The sequence below is a fragment of the Dermacentor albipictus genome, chromosome 10, assembly GCF_038994185.2.
Source record: "Dermacentor albipictus isolate Rhodes 1998 colony chromosome 10, USDA_Dalb.pri_finalv2, whole genome shotgun sequence".
NCBI lineage: Eukaryota > Metazoa > Arthropoda > Arachnida > Ixodida > Ixodidae > Dermacentor > Dermacentor albipictus.
Genome location: NC_091830.1, coordinates 59028683 through 59049374, shown reverse-complemented (window position 1 = coordinate 59049374; position 20692 = coordinate 59028683). Strand labels below are relative to the sequence as shown.

Sequence of the window (20692 nt, the reverse complement as noted above, 5' to 3'; positions counted from 1 at the left end):
GTTGTTGGCGGAGTTGACGAGGTATTTAGTAAATAAGGTGCAAATGTAAAGGAAACAAAGCCAGGAGAACTGCACATGGGTCGCGTGTGCCACTGAATAAGAACAATCGGTCCCGTGACAATTCCCTTCGCCAATTTCAACATCATACGACACTTTAAGATAGTTTATAAAACCATGTAGAAAATTGCGTATATATATATATATATATATATATATATATATATATATATATATATTATCCATTTGGCATATAGAGCCAGCCCTGACCACTGGCGTAGACTGAGCTCGTCACCCATCAGCGGGGAACTTCTCAGCATTACTGTTACTCGCACATTCCGGAGTATTGAATTAGTCCTTGGTACTTAATATAACGAGCAATTACGTTTCCTCTACAGATGTTTTCGAAAGTGAAAGCAGGAAGTATGCAGAACTTCAGCCAGTAAGTATAATATCGAAGAACGAAATAATCTTTATGCGACAGACACGACTTTTGCGTTTGGACTAAAGGAACGGATTTCAAAAGCTATTTAAAACTGTCATATGGGCCAGAAAATGTTTCTGCCATCGTTCTTCAATTGTTACTTTTCTCAGAATATCTGAGCTCAGGAGACAGAATACATTTGGTTTGACCACACGCTCTACGGCTTTACTGTTCCCGCGTATATATTTTGTATGTGTGGACGGGGTGTATTCTTTATTGCTTGCGCAGCCACTTTTCCGGTAGTCGTTTGTCCGTTTTATGGAAAAATTTAGCCCATGTGCTTGACCGAATGTTCCAAATGATATCGAGGGGGGGCCGGAGAGCACACCTTCGTCAACTACAAGCAGCGCCCTTTGCCTGCTCTTCCCCGACATGCCGTCACAGTTCTACTGCAGAGTCCGAAGCAATAAATACAAAGAATAAGGACGTCACCTTCTCAGGAAGAAGGAATGGCGTTCAATTCTTGCTTATTGAGTATCACGGCTACGAGAGGCATCCATGCGTGCCCAACTTTTCGGCCGCAGCAAACGGAGTCGTTGCATGATCTACTTCCTTTCATTCAGCTCTTGAGCCGCCAGATCAAATCGATGATCAGCTTCCCTCGCACTACAGGCCACCTGTGAAGCTCAACCGCATGTTTAGCGCAATATTGAAGAAATGCTTATAAGTTTCAATAAGGCTTACCCAACCCTCTTTTACATTATTTATATTATTTTTTTACAACCTAAGCTGGCCACGGCCCATCGCTGTTCCTGTATTGCAGTCTCCCTCTGAATGATGCGCGGGTCTATCAAGGACGATTGAATAAGTTTTCGGTGAAGTCCTATGCATAAGCGCAAATTTATGGCGGCATATATATAATACGTCTTTTTGCAGAAAAATGTATATCTCAGGGCTTTCTTTGCTCGATGTACCAGAATAGCTTTTCAGTCGTGTCGGCTCCAAATAACGCCCAGCATCCTGTCACGAAAACATGACCGTAGCTTTGTGGTGTAGCATATTGTGGTTATCTGCCTCAAACTCGCCCAACGCATTTCGATGTAGGATGCTAGATGCGATCTTCGGTTATTCACAGACAAGCTGAGGCAGAGCGTAGAATGAATAACTTAGTTTTATCAAAATAATGATGTTGTCTGTATTGACTCTAGTTATTCTGTCAAGCCTTCTCTCAACACAGGTAAGCTATTTTCTCACCACATCCTCTGAATATAAAATGCTTTACGGAGAGGAACTTGCATTCAAGACTAAAATGTCGTTGACACATGCACGATTATCGTTATGTGAAATCTAAGCAAAAACAACTCAAACAATGCCGGGAAAACAATCGTGCACATAACACCTGTGCACATATAACTTAAGTTGTGTTTCCTAAAATATATTGAACAGATAATTAATGACGTTTTATAAAATTCGCTAAGGGCAATACGGGGGCCAGAAAGTGCATCTTTTTAATTAGAAATATTTTTGAAATCAATATTCTGCGTGTTTAAAAGTAAATGCTAAAAAGAACGGAACTTGCCTACAAAACACTTCATGGATATATTGTTCCGTCATTTTTACCGACCTAATTAAGCTAAGTTGAAACATTTTTAAAACTTATCCGTAAACATAAGGGGGATATCACACAGGCGTAATTTGGTAACTGAACGGTACGACGTCATGCCCGTGAGAACAATGTCGCCTGTATATTTTTGGGATAAGCTGAATAGGAAGCATGCAAAGTGGCTGATAACGAAACACGTGCAAAGTGTCTGTATGTTGAGACTTTGTTACAACCAAATAAATCTTTAAGTCACAGTCCATGAGACTCTCGAAGTCACACTGCACGCCATGTCGATTAATGTTTTGCATTTTTGAACCTGAATATCACTTGCTTAGTCAAAAAAACTTACACTTATATTTGCAGCTATTATTTTGATAGTATCAACGTTTATTTGCAAAGCGATGGCTCAGGAAACTCTTGTGGAAGTTTCAGCTACAACTTAGCTCATTTATATAGGCGCCAACCCTTCTTGAGAGGCTTTCTTGTATTTTGTGTAAAGCAAATACAATTGATATCATACGAGATGAAAATACCGTACATCAGAACTACAGGCACCATTTTCGTCTCGTTAGATGTGCAAGGAGATATACAGTCGAACACTCCGGAGCATAATTTCTCCGATAATTTCTGCATGCATGGTCATGTGTCATTTGTGGAAAATGTCGTCGTTCCAAGACCACCGTTGGAACAAGCGACTTTAATTCGTTACAACCAAGAGACGTAGCCAGGCTAAAGGTCATCTTATATAATTGCTTTGTTCTTCGTAGGAGGAAAGTGGAGCAAAACAAATGACGGACTTTATCGATGAGGAATGTAAGAACCTATGCATGACACAGGGTCTCCTCGGGAGCCCGTGCGCATAATTTGATATATTGCGTACATAAACGAAATCTTAAAGCAAGCTGCTGTTAACAACTTAACCATATTTTATACCCTACCAACTTTCCGATAAACATACCATGGGCCGTCTCCTCTAACATGTAGTATAATTTTATATTCTCATTCTATGCTAAGCCAAGCCCAGTGGGGCATTGTATTAGTCAATGAAAATAAACAGGAAAACCTAAAAATGAATTGATTAAATCGAAAAAAAAATAGGAAGGCGATTCAGCCTGTAGTTCCCGTCAATGAAAACCAAACCTTTCCTGTGCAAGTTGGTGATGAAAATGGGGCGCATGAACCGTATAATTTATTGCGAGAGCCGCTCCAGAATGGTAACCTTTGACCGACGTCAACTAGAGCCTCGCAAATGTTTTTCAGCAGTTATCACTAATGCCATCGCTATTTTCATCACCATCACAACCACCCCCGCTACCACCATTACCATCATCATCATTATCGTGGTCATAAGATAAAGGCTCTAATACTAAATATGCAGTGTTAGTACAGACCGGATGTTTAGAAACTTACAATTGGCGCTTCGTGTGCCGATAGCTGGCACTAAGTATAATTTATAACATTATGTACAACTCTGACCATAAAATGACTGATTTGTAAAATTCCATTTATTTTCTCAGCAAAACGAAATAATGCAAGTTCCTTAGGTTACAATATACGACTCCTATATATCAAAACTAGTGTGACTCTATTACAGACACCACGTGAACGATTGTGAGAGCAATGCAAAAGAAACGCCATTTCCAGATTTTTAGGATCCTTGCAGCTTTTTCCACTGACCGTTTGTTCTTACAGACAACGGAATGCTCAACATCCGCTGAAGTTAGCGGCACATCCTTGTATTTTAGAGCGTTCGTTGATCCAATGCCCTCTGATAGGGCTGCATGTTCGACAGCCAAAAGCTGTTACAGTTCTTTAAGTAGGAAAATCCTGAGATTTTTATCCGACACAGACTGAAATTTCGAAAAAACCCTATCATCAATACTCGTCTGGGGATCGTGCTGAACTTTTCCTGAACGTCCAAAATGAGTGCTACATTCCCGGCCAGGGTACGGCCAAAGAATAGAATATTGTCGATGTCGGCGAAAAACGTTAAATGAGCGCACAAGTACACTTGGTCGCCTTTTCTGCATCGTCACGCAGAGAAGCTTGAGTCGTTCTTATTGCAACGCTCTAGTCTGCGGTAAAGCTGTTAGTAGCAGCCCTTATACAGACAAAGGGCTTGTTGTGATAATCAGCTCCCTACAGCCAAGAAATCCAGTGGGAAAAACCATTATACAAGATGAGGCTGGGACAAAACGTGAAAAAATGAATGCTGAGGTCCTGAAAATATATTATCTGCAAATATATCTATAAATTTTCCATAAATGTATTATCTATCTGCAAATGGCCCTAGTGGCTTAAACCCAGTAGACCTAGCAGCACATACCTATACTTAGACTTCAATATTTCCAGGATCGACCTACAAAGAAGTTTGCAAACATGTCTGCACCACACAGCAACTAAATCTGGACAAACTCGCCAAGAATGCTTTCGTCTTTATAAATTGTTCTAGTTTAAAATCAGCTCTTAAGTAGCTAGTGCTGAAACATTGAAGCTAGACTGCAAGATGTGCTTCATCATTTCGCCATATTACATAAACAATTTTCGTAGGATGCATCACGTGTATGAGCTTGAAGACATGATCAAGGTTTCTTTGTGAAAACAAGTATCCGATACCGTGAAGTACTCCTTGAAAACACAGATCAGTCTGAATAGCACACCATATGGCCACAAAAGCAACATGGCATCGAAGCTGTTGCCTCTGCTAGTACGTAAACCATGCATGCTCAAAATTCGTTGAGCAGTCGTATACAACTGCAAACATAAAACGTTAATTTTACGCACAAAAGTCCTACAATGATCTTCTGATAAGTGAAATTACCCTTCAACACCGCGTGAAATTTGAAAGCTCCTTCCACAAAGCAGTAAAGCATTGTAATTCACATGACCACATGCAACTGTTGAAACGATAGAATGACACACGATGCTAGCCCGGAGCCTATTTAATTCTATTGTTAGAAGGGTGCTGTCTCGTTCATTTATTTCTTACCCTATGCGAGTTAGACAAACAAGCATTTTTCTTCACCAAACCTACTATTGTCGGGCAACCAATATTCCTCAAAAATTGCCGCACAGTTCGCGTTTTATACAAAATGTCACTTGCAATTTTTTTCTTACAGGTGCTCTTGGACAGCATCAATCCACCAGGTGAGTGCTTTGTTTTTACTTTTTAGCGAATACATATACCAAAACCCACTGTGATGCTTTTTGTGTCATGTTTTTCAAGGACATTCAAAAGCATTAAGATGCGATATTGCAGGCACTTGAATGTCCTTCAGTGTGCACCATCATTTTACCTATTACATCTCAACACACGCAAGGGAGTTTCGCTAACAAAGCAGTGAGACTATCGATAATTTTTTCAGTGAGAGAAATTGAGGGCGTAGGCTAGAGAATCTACAGCGACACTTGGAGCTTCATGCACGCGTTGGCTTCTCTCCAGTTGGTCCGCTTCAACGCGGCAAATTGTACACGCGATCACTGTTCCCTGTTCCTTTTTGTTTTGTTTTTTTTGCAATGCGTAGCTTTAACGAACCTAATGTCGTTTTACGTTACATTCAATACTTTTTCTACGTTCGAACATCCTGTTAATGCCAATCTCCCATACATGCGCTTGTATATCGGTGAAATGTACAATAATTTAGTACGCGCACTAGCATTCTCATGGAAACCTTCCTTCACAATTGTGTCAATACTGTGTCAAGCGATGCTATAGGAGTGTGCACAGCTTGCGCAACTTACTTCAATTGTTTAATGTATGCAGGCTGCGGTGTCGCAAGAGTCCTTGGCAGAATCGTCGCTGGAAAGACAATTGCGCGTTCTCGTATACCGTGGATAGTAAGACCGTTCTGTTTCCTACAACATGAATTCGCGCGCAAAATCTAAATGAAATATGCCATGTCCCAGTTTATATATATATATATATATATATATATATATATATATGTATATATATATATATATATATTCTCGTTATATAGGAATAAACATATTCACAGGGTCTCAGTAACATCACACGGGAGATATTGGTGCCGATATGACTGGCAGTTTATACGTAAACTCTAGTATTCTGACTGACGTGTTGTTTTTCATGAAATTTTTAACACTACACTAAGTTGCACTATTACTCATGATGAAACGACCATGACGGTCATAATTCGGCGCGAGTGGGGGCGTTTTGCACACTTCTACTAACTTTATTGCTTATTACTCTGTGTTGTATAACACGGCAATTCGAGCCTCTATCATAACCCCTTTCTCTTTAGAGCACATTACGCAATTCCACACAACTACTTAGTGCTGATTGGAGATAAGTAGTGAATTCCAACAAAACAGCAATAAATGTATTTACAAGACAAAGAAATTAGTTTCCTTTTCAAAGTCTTCCTATCAAGTTGAAATCGCATGAATTGACACTAAGAAGGAACTATTTACGCACGATGAGGCGCTAACCAGAAGAGTTGCGGAACTCGAGCGCCTTAATAACGTTGAAATTAAGTTCGTACCAGTCACTCAAGAAGACTGTGCGGCCATTGCGAAGCGGATGGAAGAAGGTACTCAATGTCTTGTCACGACCAGCGACTTTGTTGGTATCCACCACATCTCAACTAAATCAGATGAAAAGAGCATTGTCGCGAGGTTTTGTTGCCGGCACAAGAAAAACGACTTTGTCCGTAGAGCGCGTAAGGCCCATCCGGGCATTTCTGATGTTGGCTCCTCCGGCAGCTGTGATAGGGCAATATATGTGAATAAGGAAAAATCCGAAGAAATCACATTAAATGCATAATGTGAGACCACATCGACGGGTGCTGAACTTGCGGCACTCCGTGCTGCACTTGATTTTATTAATCAAGATCCGCTACAACAATGGACAGTCTTTAGTTACTCCAAGGCAGCCCTTCAGTGCATACAAAGCCCAATCCGTCATGGACTCACTGAACAACCGGCCTCAGGAACTCGACAGATATATCATTGCGGCCGTGACAAAGGACACAACATTATCCTTCAATGGTCTCCAGCACATTGCAACATCAGCGGGAATGCCCACGCCGACGAAGCCGCCCAATCTGCCCATGAAAGTGCCCAACGTGTCTCGATCCCGCTTTCGCAGACAGACGCTGTGGCTGGGCTGCGATTTATGTCCCGTGAATATACTTTGATCCTGTGGGACTCGAACGCTTTCACCATGCGTTCGTTGTCTCCGGACATGCGGATGCACCTACCATACTGGTTACCCCTACGCGAACAGACCACGGTATGCCGTCTGTGGTTACGCGTCGCATTTACGAACTGGTATGCTTTCATCATTGGAATGGCTAACAGCCCCACGTGCGGCACAGGCAACGGCGATGAGACGCTCGCACATATTATCTGTGTCTGCCCGCGATTAGTGCTCAGAGATAAGTGCTGTGCAGAGCACTGCACCAGTTGGACAATCGTCTACTATCAGAACTGAAAGCTTTAAATCAGTTCTCCCAAAAACGTCCGCGCTTAAGGCCTTACTCGCATTATTAATGTTCCTGCCGTCAACGGAGCTTTACGATAAACTTTAAGAATGCAGTCTCTTACCGCTCAATAGAGTACACGGTTTGTTCGTGCTCGTCTCTCTTTCTCCGTATTTCCCCTCCCACTCTCTTTTTCTTTTTATCCCCCTTAACTCTTCCCCCCGTGCAGGGTAGCCAACCGGAACTACTTCTGGTTAAAGTCCCTGCCTTTCTGTGCATCCTTTTCTCTCTTTTTTTTACGTAAATGATCACCTGTCTCCCGAGAACAAAAGGTTGTTTGCCAAGGCCCTCGCACTTAACAACGCATGAATGGTAATTGCTGTTGACAGACAATTGCAGTATGAAGGCCGGCAAATTTAGGGATAGCAGGGTATATTGTATGGTCAAAGAAGGTGACCTAAGCATCTTAGCCACTGGGCCCTTTGTACATTTTTGTCCCAACGCTGTCTTCGCTTCCATCCATTGACTACGCCCCTGCTATCTCCTGAAGAGGCGAAGCAAATGTTAAGTGATAATAATCGTACCCTGGCTCATTTAACGCACGAAGCCTGTGCAAAAAATCAGATCATATCAATAACTTTTAAGTTCACATGTTCGCTCCTTCTCAATCGTTCGCGACCCTGAAACTTGGCTCTGCACGTACGACGGGAACTTTTTCGGCCTATGATCCTATGAAACTGCCTACTGCCACCATTAGTCAGGTAGTTATGGTGGCTCAGCAACCTTTATCGCTCCAGACCCTACACCCACCGACAAGATCTTTCTTTATACGTCATACATTGTGAATCCATATAGAATGATTTAGATAGTTATTTTTATAATAATAACAATATTATTCTGGGGTGCATTTACAGCTCTCCCTTCTAGAACGTGAGGGATTTCATTTCAGGCCTGGACACGATTTTTCATAAGTTACCATCTGAAAGCAAAGGTGTTATCTTAGTTGGAGACATTAACATTAACTTGCTGAATATTGAAAACTCCCTCTGCCCAGAATATTCAGACTTTCAGCGGCTATGCTTTTCAGTGTCTCCTCTCATCTCCTACTAGATGTGGTCTTTCTGGCGGTGGTCCATTTCTGAATGATGCGCTTTGTAATTTCTCCCCTTCTCCCTATGCTTGAATAATTGACGTGAACACTGCTGATCACTATCCCATATTTCTTGCATTCAACGTGGTTAGGCCCTTCAGAACACTTACTCGTGTTACTTCGGTATTCGACCAGGAGTCATTCTTTAATATCATAACTACAACTGATTGCTCTAGCGTTACATCGTTATGTGATGCAGATCAGGCATTCCGCAAGCTTTTTTTTTTTACTTTTTCTCAAAGCCGTGGACCAGTGCATAACAAAAATAAAATGTAGAAAGAGATACAAATATCCCATAATCCGTGGTTATAGCAGGGATTGCATAAAAGTAGGAGGGAGAAACATAACCTCCACAGAAAAGTTAAAATGCAACCATTAGACACCGCTTTAGCTTCGCGCTATAAGAAATATTCCGACAATCTTTCATCTCAGCTAGAAAATGCTAAGAAAAAATATTACGAAAATCAATTATCTCATGTCTCAAACAGTTATAAGAGACAATGGCAGCCCTTTAACAATTTCTTAAATCAATCACCACCGGTTTTATCTTTAAAAAAGTAATATATAAAGGCATTACACAGGGTAGCCCCGCCAGTACTGCTGACGCTTTTAGTGACTACTTTTTCGAAATATTCAGGCAATGACATAGCACTTCACATTGTAAACTAAATCGTTCTAGCTACTGCTTTTTTTATTCTTCCATTCTTCCCGTGACCCCTGTTGATGTGTCGACAGCAACCAAAAATCTTAAAGAGACCGGCCCCGGTGTAAATAAAGTTTCATCCGGCATTTAAAACTTGTACGTGATGTCATTGCGAACCACTTTCTGTAATTACAAATATTGCGCTCAACGAGGGCGTTTTTCCGAATTCTCTAAAACTAGCTAAAGTTCTACCGATATATAAAAAGTGCAATAGACTGTCAGCTTCCAACAACCCTCCCACCTGTATTCTCTCTCCTCTGAGTAAAGTTATTGGTAAATTCTTTATAATTCGCCTTAACAAATACCTGTAAAAATTTAATTCACTGAAGCTATGACAATTTGGTTTTCGAGCTGGAAGTCTTCACTAACGTTGCCCTGCTTTTCCTAACTGACAATATGAAACGCTTTATTGATTAAGGATGCGTTGTTGCCTCGGTTTTTCGTTTTTTTCGGGGAGGCTTTACCAAAGCATTTGACACCATTAATAATCTCGTCTTGTCTATCGAAGTCGAAGCATACGGTATTTCAGGTCCAGCCCTCAAGTTCCTAAAAGTTACGTACTGTACAAAAAGCACACTGTATACGTTTCCCGCTCTTTCTCCGCTATTAAACCATTTACCCAATGGGTACCGCGAGGCTCATTACTTGGTGCATTACTTTTTTTTTACTTAACACCAATGATCTCCCTGACAGTATAAACATGTCTCAATGTGTTTTATGTGCCAACGATACGACTAATTCCGTTGCTCCTACATGTATTAACGCTGTCACTGCCAAATTAAATACTGTTCTTTGTAGCATGTGCAAGTGGTGCCAGGAAAATTATTTACTTATTATTGCAAATAAATCCAAATTTCTGGTTTCTAAGACACCTCAACGTAAGTTGCCCTCATTGCCAGGCATCACAAGTGACTCGCATTTCCTTTGTGTCCGCGATAGTGTATCTTTCCTTGGCGTTCACCTCGACAGCAACCTTAAGTTTGTTAACCACATTGCTCATATTAGAAAAATGGCACCATTGGGGATTCCTGCATTGCTTAAAGCGCGCTCATATTTTTCTCATCGGACCCTTCTTTATCTTCACTTCGCTTTTATTTATGCTCATATCCGTTATGGCATCGTATCATGGGGAAACATGTTTATAGGAGCTATTCGGACACCTGGATTGAGAAGAATTGGGGATAAAAGTTAATGGGGAATACCTTAGTAACTTGCGATTCGCTGATGATAGTGCCTTGCTTAGCAACTCAGAGGCCGAACTGCAATGCATGCTCACTGACCTGGAGAGGCAAAGCAGAAGGGAAGGTATAAAAATAAATCTGCAGACAACTAAAGTAATGTTTAACAGTCTCGGAAGAGAACAGGAATTTACAATAGGTAGCGAGGCACTGGAAGTGGTAAGGGAATACACCTATTAGGGCAGGTAGTGAACGCGGACCCGGATCATGAAACTGAAATAATCAGAAGAATGAGAATGGGCTGGGGTGCGTTTGGCAGTCATTCTCAGATTATGAAGAGAACGTTGCCACTATCCCTCAAGAGAAAAGTCTATAACAGCTGTGTCTTACTTGTACTCACGTACGGGGCGGAAACCTGGAGGCTTACGGAAAGGGTTCTACTTAAATTGAAGGCGACGCAACGAGCTATGGAAAGAAGAATGATAGGTGTAACGTTAAGGGATAAGAAAAGAGCAGATTGGGTCAGGGAACAAATGCGACTTAATGACATCTTAGTTGAAATCAAGAAAAGGAAATGGGCATGGGCAGGGCATGTAATGAGGAGGGAAGATAACCGATGGTCGTTAAGGGTTACGGACTGGATTCCAAGGGAAGGGAAGCGTAGCAGCGGGCGGCAGATAGTTAGGTGGGCTGATTAGATTAAGAAGTTTGCAGCGACAACATTGCCACAATTTGTACATGACCAGGTTAGTTGGAGAAGTATGGGAGAGGCCTTTGCACTGCAGTGGACGTGACCACGCTGATGATGATAATGATGATCATGATAATGATGATCGTGGGGCAATACTTATCAGTATCATTTTTCATCCTTCAGCACTTGCAACATCGAGGTATTCGGATATTTTTCACTGTCCTCGTTTGTATATCTTATATGATGCAATTAATATACGAAGTAATAATAAACTGATTTAATTTAAAAGAACAAAGTACTACTCTTTTGCTCCTTTAATATTAAGAAGTTGTTTATTAGCGTCCAATGCTGACTTTAACAACGTTTATTTAGTTATTCCGATCATAATGTGGTGAAGAAATAAAGGATCACGATCTCCAAAGTAGAAGAATATTGATGTGATGTGATGATGGAGCCTTTATTTTTCATGTTGTGACATAAATTATTAACTTTACATAGGGTTAGCGTGATATCGCCGCTCCCACCATATACTCGGGCGGCAGTTCATTTGCATCTTGCTGAAACACGTGTGTATGTTCAGATTTACCAAATCAATACGTGAAGATATTTTGCAGAAATTTCTCCCAGTTGCTATTTAGAGGGTGCTGTTTTTCTGTGCAGGTACATCTCGTCGCGAGGTATCAGTTCAAGCCGCGTTCAATCAAGAAAATGGCATGTGGTGGTAGTATACTGTCCCGCAGGTTCATACTAACTGCAGCACACTGCATACATTTTGGGTAAGTGTCTAAAAAAACTTCCCCATGATACAAATACTTATATTTCTTTCTGGAGCGCACGTAATTGCTTCAAATAATTTTACGCCACGCACAGAATGCTAAAGCGATACTTTGTCTAAATTTACCACCTAAATATTTTCTTTTGCTTATGTTGCTTAAAGGAATAAAGGTGCGTGCTTTGTACTTTTATCGCTGGAACTCGGGTAGCGCAAGCATGGGTGTTCTGCAATACAGGGAGAAAGTATGGCGAGAACTTTTACATTACACAGATAGTGCGCATTCGAAATCTGGAGATGGCTATACACAGAGTCAGAAAAAAAAGATTCATGCTTTACAAGCACCTCGGTTATAAAACCATCCAATATAATCTTCCGAAGTATTTTCATTGAACTTCCAATTCTCTAAATAACTGTGCATAATACCGAAGTGTGGCTTTAAATACATGACAGATGCACATTTTTTTTCAAAAGTTGCTATGGTTCCAATTCGGCAGCTTGCTCATTTTCCTTTATGCGCCAGGAAAAATATTGACAATTGATCTGAAATATGAGGCAGGACGTCCGCCTTAGGGAAGAACCTTTCAAACCATCGCTTTTCTGCAACGAAGTACCTTTATTCTAGGCAAAAGAGCCCCATACATCGCTGTATGAAATCATTTGTTGTACATTATAAGCTAAAACCAAGAAACTAACTTACTCAGTCAGTCTAGTCACCTTGCATATCATATTATGCAACATACTAACCTTCAATTGTGTGTCATAATCGGTGAACGCATGCTTGTCTTGTGCACTTTCACGCAGCATGCTTTCTTCTTTTTAAGGTACCGACTCCCCGTGTCCATTCTTGTGAGATACAACAGTACTTACTTGGGGCGTGGCCCACTTGCTTCGGCGAAAGATGTTATACCACATCCTAGGTTCAGTATGGATACTGTCGCGAATGATATCGGACTTGTAAAGGTAAGAATGCGCACCTTAATTTGAAACAATCGGCCAAAACAAATCTCGCTTTCCAGTGTCGGTCTGCAGGTAGAAAACTTCGCTCTTCGGGCTATCCGGGCACGAAGAATCAGATATTTCAATGGGGAAGATCTTTGCTGTACTTTCAAGACGTATCTAGGACGTGCCTTCAAAAGACGGTAGCTCAAAAGTGGGCTTTTTTCACGTGCAGTTAGCACTGCGTAGGTTCATCTTCGTAGCCAGGTACAAAGTGAAATGCGGAATGCAACTGCCATATACAACTTTAGAGCCAAATGAGCAGCCAAATGCAAGCATACAGTTATACTGATATCTGTTTAAGCATTGCATGCAGCACACTAAAATTATACTGAAATAATTACTTTTGAAACATATTCTTTAGCTCGTTGGTCTTACTAGCAAACTCAGCTCGTTTCCTCCACAAAGCAAGTTAATCAAATGGAACTCATCTTTTTTTTACTTACAGTTGACAAAACCACTACAATTTGACAAATTCGTCAAACCAATCTGCTTACCAATGACACGATTGCAACTGGTCCACAAGAAAGCATTCGCTGCTGGATGGGGGAAGACCAGAGATAGTATGTATTGACACTGAAAACAAGACAGAAACTAAAATAACCCAATCACAGAGTTGTATTACTCCCCTCAAAACGGTGGAATGCGAACTAACACAATTGCAGCACCGAATAATTTACGATCAATTATGAATTATGTTGTGCTCATATTTTGATGCATGGTGCATACAGGCGTCGTGCATCAGATGCCATCTGAGGCTCCGCAGTGTTCGGAAACACTGTTGGGCTTCAAAGGAATTTAGTCGTCTTCAAGGGCAGCTTTGGGCAGGCGCTACCACCATCTCGGAACAAAGTGTCTGAACTTCGGCCGTAGCAGTGGCAGAGGTGAAATGCAACTGCACTACGCAGCCAATCCACGTCGTAACAGAGCTACGCTTCACCGCTACGCTGTCACTGCTGCAGCAAACGCGTAGCAGTAAACAGTCGGGGATTTAGGGCTCGCAACATGAAATATTCTAGTACTCCATGTCGTAGGAAAGCGCATACCTTCCCCAGGCTGAAGCCTCTTTTTGAACTCGCGAAGGCGTGTAGCCAACTCCTCGCTTTACAGGTAGTGTTCTGGTACTTGCATGTGCACATATATCTTAATGTAGACATCTCATCGCCCCCCTCCCCCCCCAAAAAAACACAGTCACTTCCTTCATTTTCAAAACCTGTCTACTTGGCGTCAACAAAACGACGCAATGTTTCGCGAATTAAATGAGCATCACATGGCCGGTCAGGATTAGCAATTGTGTCACCGTAGTTAGGACTAGTACTGAAAGGATAGCTAATACAAATTAGGTAAAGCAAACTTGTCTGTATGTGTGTTATTAGTAGTAGCAGGTAACACAATGAAGGAACTTTACAACATGTCATCAGAAGTCAGAGGGGTGGTTCGTGAGGCATTGTTACACTGTTAGGCCTAAAAGACATACAAAACGAAAAATTTTTCTGAAGTCTTTTGCGCCACGTGACTGACTTTTGGTATGCGTTGTACTGTGGGATCACAGTTGTTTTCTCCTTTGGAATATTATCTGTATGGCAGTGCGATATGCATGAACCTGGGAGCGTTACTGTAGAGGAACACTTTATGACGTCTCGCGGCATGATTCGGTACAATGTTTTGAGGGCTTTTTTAAGTAACGGAAATTAAATCTGAAACGCTACCTTGCCGAATATGGAGCCGCACTAGGAATAATGCAGTCATCGCGTATACCGCAGCACTTCGTCGTCACTATGACGTTTGCTCGGCAAACATTAAAAATTTTACCTGGTTTTGCCATACGGCGTGCCGTTGGACCAAACCATTTTGTACGCATAAAGCGACATAATACGAAGAAATTTTACTCATCGGTCCAACCAAATTATGAAGCTTAAATTGTGTTTTCCTTACAGCAGGTGTCAAGGGTACTCACCGACTTCACTACATCAAGACAAATATCTTGCCCTTTAGAAATTGCACAACCAGCTTCGATCCCTGGATGCAGCAGGATGTATTTACTGACGCATCAGTGATATGCACGAAAACGAATGGAAAAGGCGTCTGTCAGGCAAGTACGAATTTTCTCAAATCTCCCCGAATGCTTTTACACGCTGGCATTTCAGCGCGTAAACTAAAGACAAGCTTTGAAACACCTATTAAGTTGATGCATTTCTTACATTAAGAAGCTAATAGCCAGGATCGAGGCTTACATGTCAAACTGGTCTCAGTTTGTTTCTTTTAATAATGCCCATCTCCAACAACATCCTGGTTGGGCACGCGTAGACTCCTAGGAATCTGTTCTTGGACGGCTTTTATTTCTTATTTTTATGAATGATTTTGTCGTAGTCTTTCTGTCCATGTTAAGTTATATGCTGATGACTGTGTCCCTTATGAAAAAATATATTCTATTGAGGATCAAATTAGGCTCAAGAACGGTCTTCAAAAGGTAAAATGTAGCTGTCAGATGTGGCAAATGGTAAGAAATCTTGTTAAAGAAGTTTATATCAGATTAACACTTAAAAAGAACAATCTCGATTACCTGTGTAGCATTACTAATCATGCAGTTCCCGAATGACGCGCTACAAGTATCTTGGCCTCTGGATTTCTGATTGCCTTTCTTGGAGTAAACATATTGATACCGTCTCCGCAAAATTCTTCGTAAACTGTTCTGTTTAAGGCGGTCATTGCGGTATGCTGCTCCTGAAACTCGCTCACTTGCTTTTAAAGCTATTGTAGGACCAGTCTTAAAATATGCTGTTGTATTCTGGACCCCTTCACTACAACTAACACTTCAAACTGGAAAAGGTTCAACAAAAACCAGTGATATTTATCTCTATAGTCCTTAAGCACGTGCATCCATAACCGACCTTCTAAGAAGAAGCGGTTCACCGTCAGTTACTCATAGGAATCATATTTCTCGCTTGAAATCCTTTTCCGAGTTGTTGAATGGCCACTACAATATTGCCACTACAATATTGCCACTACAAAAATAATAAGTTATTCCATTCCTATTCTCCTGGAACCATATCCGACTGCAGCAACCTTGCTGACAGTGTAGTAACTCAGAATTCTTTGTTATTGTTTGAGGCGCAAATTCAGCAATTAGTGATGTTATGTTGTGTGTGCGTGGTTGAGCCATCTACGGTGCTTGTAAATCCTGTATTGAAGTTAACATCCTGTTACGGTCTTGCGCGTGATGGCATTGGTGAACATGTTTCTGCTATGTATATGTGGTGCTGAAGCCTTTGCCTGAATGTACTTCATTTCTGTCTCAATATGTTACTGTACAAATATGTATACCCACCTGCAATGATCGTGTGTTCAAGGTCGCAGTGTTCATAAATAAGTAAAGTGTTATGAACATTAGATTATCAGCAATAGGGTAGAGAAGCCCCCGAAATCAATATACCAGAACAAAAAAGGAGATCCGAGCAGAAGAAAAGGTTGCTGGAAAAAGGGCTTAGTACCATAGTAAAATGCATGTGTTTGGATTAAGATGCTCAAGTAAGTTGAACCACAACCACGAACAAAAGTTGAAGTGCTATCTGGTTTTTTTTTCATAAGAACTAGTAAAATTATATCTACCTATCACTTTAATCATTCTGCCTTCTTCACAGATGTAGCTCGCAATGAGAGCATGTCTGCATCGTGCACCACATGATTTGATTATGTGCGTCTCTTATTTAGAGTTCAAAGTGTCGAAAAACTGAGAAGCTTCAAGCGCAACATGTGGCGGTAATCATGCATTCATTTCCGAGTCCAGCACCAATTCTGCAGTTTTAATGCTTTCAAGTAACGGGGGGCATGAATACTTTGTTTAGCGCAAAACGACACACACCAGTGGTCCACACCAAAACACACCAAAACCACAGTGTCCAGCAATAAATGGTGATGGCTGAATGTTTTACCGAAATTAGTTTTGAAAGCGCAGCGCTTAGGCGCCCGTTCCTCAGTTGAGCATCGGCGTCAGCGTCAGCGTACACGCACATGCCACTGCTCGCGCCTTCGTCGTCGTCTTCTTCCACAGCTTGCTCCGATGACGCTCATCATGCCAGAGTTTCCATAGTGCCCCTCCTTCTGCGAAGGCACTGACGGTACTTGCCCACTGCGGTGATTTCACTATATTTTGCCTCACTATATCCCGAAATAAAAACACGTATAAAGCTACGCACAAATTTCGCATTGGAGAGTATCGTAATCGTTGGACATTTTCTTTTTCGATAAAACGCTTTGTACACATCATAACTGCTAGAAATCTGTTTCTCAGTGCTGATTAGACGTTTCACCTCGGCTAGCTATGTTGCGCGAAACCCGTCGTGCTTAAGGCATCAGCCAAAATTTTCGCTCGTATTATTACAGCTAGGCGTGTGAAGCTTTCGGCAATCATAAGAGTACATTCCAAGAACCCCCACAATGAACAGCGCGTTTTGCTCAAAATCTATGTCTGAAGATATGTGAGTCAATGGGTCCTATGTCAGCAAACACATTATTTCTCTCCAATCATACGTGCAACCACTGACACCACAAACTCTGCAAGCGCTACACTCGATTCCGAAAAATGATACGAGGAACATTTTTTTCACAATACTAAGTCTTTGGCTAAGGTGCTGCTCGCAATGCTAGCATCAGCTCGTCGGGCTTCTGGTAGCTCACAGGGACTCATGATCAAGCTTTCGCACTTTAAGATTTTCCAACAATCAAAGAAACTGTGCACCTCGCCACATTTCATCATATTTCTAGGGCTCTGTAGGCACCACATGACAGCCTAACGTCAAGTTTTCTCTGGTGCGCAAGGACTTCCAAAACGTTGAATAAATTATATGCGTTTCGTTTACTGCAAGACTGTTCATGGTCGCTTCCACTTACTCGGTGAGGTAGTGCACCAACTACTGGAACAACAAACCTTATTGCTTACCTTGTTCCTTCTAGATGTAAAGGAACAGATATGATAATGTTAAGTAGCGCATTAGAATTCTAGAAGCTTTCTTTCATTCGTAGAAAATTTTAAATAGGGCAATGCTGTATGAAGCTACGTATTAGCTTATATCCATTTGCCACGAACAACAAATACGAATTATGCGACCATCCAAATCCTGTCATTTAGTTGCACATTAGTTCGCCCGAAAGAGATATTTCTTGATACCAATCACAGAGAGAAAGTTCAACAAGACAAGGGATCAAAGGATAATGCAAATTTGAAGTACTTAGGAGTAGTCGAACAAGAGGTTTCTCAGGTTATAGCCAAAATTTCTATCATTGGATCTTTTTTTTCCTTCATGGCTTTGAAGAAGGCTAGTTCAGCGGTCAAAACATTCGCACCAGCGATATCTCTCGTTCAAATACCTGCTGAACAACGCTCGTGTATGTGTGTATCTTGTTTTTCATCTACACTTCATTAAATTCGCTGCCGTTCAATGAAGAATGTTAAATATAGAAACACCCAAAACCTTACGGTTACAAAGCGCTTCACTCTCAAGATTTTTACACTGCAATAAAGAGCACAATTTAACCACGCAATTTTAAGCGCAGTAGCGTTTCTTTGTCTTCACCTACTCTAATTTGGTATGCTTATGTGGCCATGATACCATGACTACACAAAAAATAGGAAAAATATGCATCCTTTTGAGAAAGCGAAACCAAGGTAAGCGACTACATATCATCGGCGCCAGGCCAACAGTTCAGAACACGTGCGACCGTATAGCGAAAGAGCACGGCCGCCGTAGTGCTATCCGGATGTCGCCGCGCATGGGCGACTAACTCGTTGAGAATTAAAAGGCCTGCAGAGGAGCCCAGTGTGTTTGGCTGCAAAAGCGACAACGCAAAACGGACGCACCTTCATTATCTGCTCAATCCACTGTTATGACAATTGAACGAAACATGCGAGCTGTGAAAGCGGTTTGGTATTACTTGGTCAGTCATCGTATATAAGTTCTGCGGAAATGTTTTTGTCATTCGTGCTTCTCTCTTTCAACTAACAACCAATTCAGGGTGACTCCGGTGGTCCAGTCACCGTCTGGCGGAAGCGTCAGCGGAAATATTTCCAAGTGGGCGTCGTCTCTTTCTCCAGAGGCTGCAGCAAGGCAGGCCATCCTAACGTGCACACCAGGGTGTCCCACTTCGTGCATTGGATCCGGAACATGATGTGGATTAGGTGACGGTTCTGAGAAGCATTCTGACATTAAGGCATCGTAAAGAGAAGACCGATTAAGTTTAACATGCTCTTTTAAATAAAGTTGTGTGCTTTCTTATTGAACATTGCAGAAACACAACATCAGTGACACTAAATAATTTTAGACCGTAAGATGTATGGCCACTTAGCACAAAATAACACACAAAGGGGGAGGCGACAATGTTTCCGCTCACCTTTTACCCTTCCCCTTTCTGTTTCGATATTGAACTAAGTGACCATAAAGCTTATGATCTCAACTTGTTCAGTATCAACAGACCATCCAAGTAACACGTACCATTTAATAAATAGTAAGCGCTAAGGACAACGGTATATGGTACAACCTAATAGCTGGGTGTTTCCTTGTGCAGTAGTAGCACCAAATGTGCAGGGTGCCCCAGGCAACCATCGGTCAACCATCGGTCAACGGAAGAAGGCAAGTCTTTCCGAAATCATCCTCTGTTCAAGTTTGATTTTGAAGAGTGCTCATAGTGCTGCTCTCTGTACAACGAGAACTAAGAAGCGACAATGCAGTCAGCGTGACAGCCGAGCTAGATGGAGTCATTTGATGTTGCCGCAAGTGACTCAACCCCATACAAGGGGAAATTGATATCTTTTATAATTGTCAACAAGGTTCGTGACAGCGACAAAGTGAGAGCATTCTTCAGCTTCATCGGCCCGCGAACGTATGGATTGCTGAAGTCGTTTACGGCGCCTGACCTGCCGTCGGCCAAAACTTTCCAGCAACTGAAGAGCATTCTTGACGCCCCCCTTGCTCCAAAGATGTCCGTAATTGTCGAACGAGCCAAATTTTACTGCAAAGCACAGCACGAAGGTGAATTCCAGCCCGCATATGTTGCGGAGCTTCGCAAGTGGCCCCAGACCTGCCAATTTGGAGTCAATTTAGACGAAGCACTGCGGGGTCGTTTCGTTTGCGGAATACTCCGGAAGGACGTGCGGCGAGTGAATTTTGCCGTGGGCGACCAGTTAACTTTCTCGAAAGCAGTTCACCTCACCCCGGCCATGGAAGCAGCCCGGAAGAATGTCGGCGAGACTAGTCGTGCAGTCACTGGCCGTACAGCTTAACCAAGTAGAAGGAGGGAGTAAATAGGCACATGCTGATCTGTACGAAGTGCAAGCGACAGCCGGTAAGCCGCTACTGGTTTTTTACCGCTGCGGTTCTCCGAACCATACACATGCCGTGTGCCCTGGCATTAAAGACACTTGCTATATAAGGGCAAAGAAAGCAGATAATCAAAGGGCCCGTCGGAGCAGCAACAGCCAATCTCATGACGGGTATAATTGAAAACTGAGTGTCAAAACTCTCAAAGTTGTGACGCAGGAGCCGACTACCAGCATTTCCAAACAAGTGGCTGCAAGCCGCACTCGCATGTTTGTTGCACTAAGGACACAGTGGTAGAGATGAAACGAGACACGGAAGCTGCGCTGTCAATCATGTCTTACAAGCAGTTCAAACGGCAGTTTCCATCGACCTGTTGCACACCGACTGACGTCTTTACGCGTTTTGGTTTCACCGAGAC

General features: G+C 42.0%; 1 protein-coding gene across 1 annotated transcript; it reads left to right on the top strand.

Moving 5' to 3' along the window:
* Positions 1 to 1482: 1482 nt before the first annotated feature.
* LOC135912098 (anionic trypsin-2-like) lies at positions 1483 to 19244 on the top strand. Its single transcript, XM_065444480.2, has 8 exons — positions 1483 to 1658; positions 5144 to 5171; positions 5788 to 5861; positions 11851 to 11966; positions 12787 to 12925; positions 13410 to 13524; positions 14899 to 15053; positions 18973 to 19244. Exons 1-8 carry the CDS (start codon positions 1605 to 1607, stop codon positions 19138 to 19140), a joined length of 849 nt encoding a protein of 282 aa, XP_065300552.1. The 5' UTR covers positions 1483 to 1604; the 3' UTR covers positions 19141 to 19244.
* Positions 19245 to 20692: the final 1448 nt, after the last annotated feature.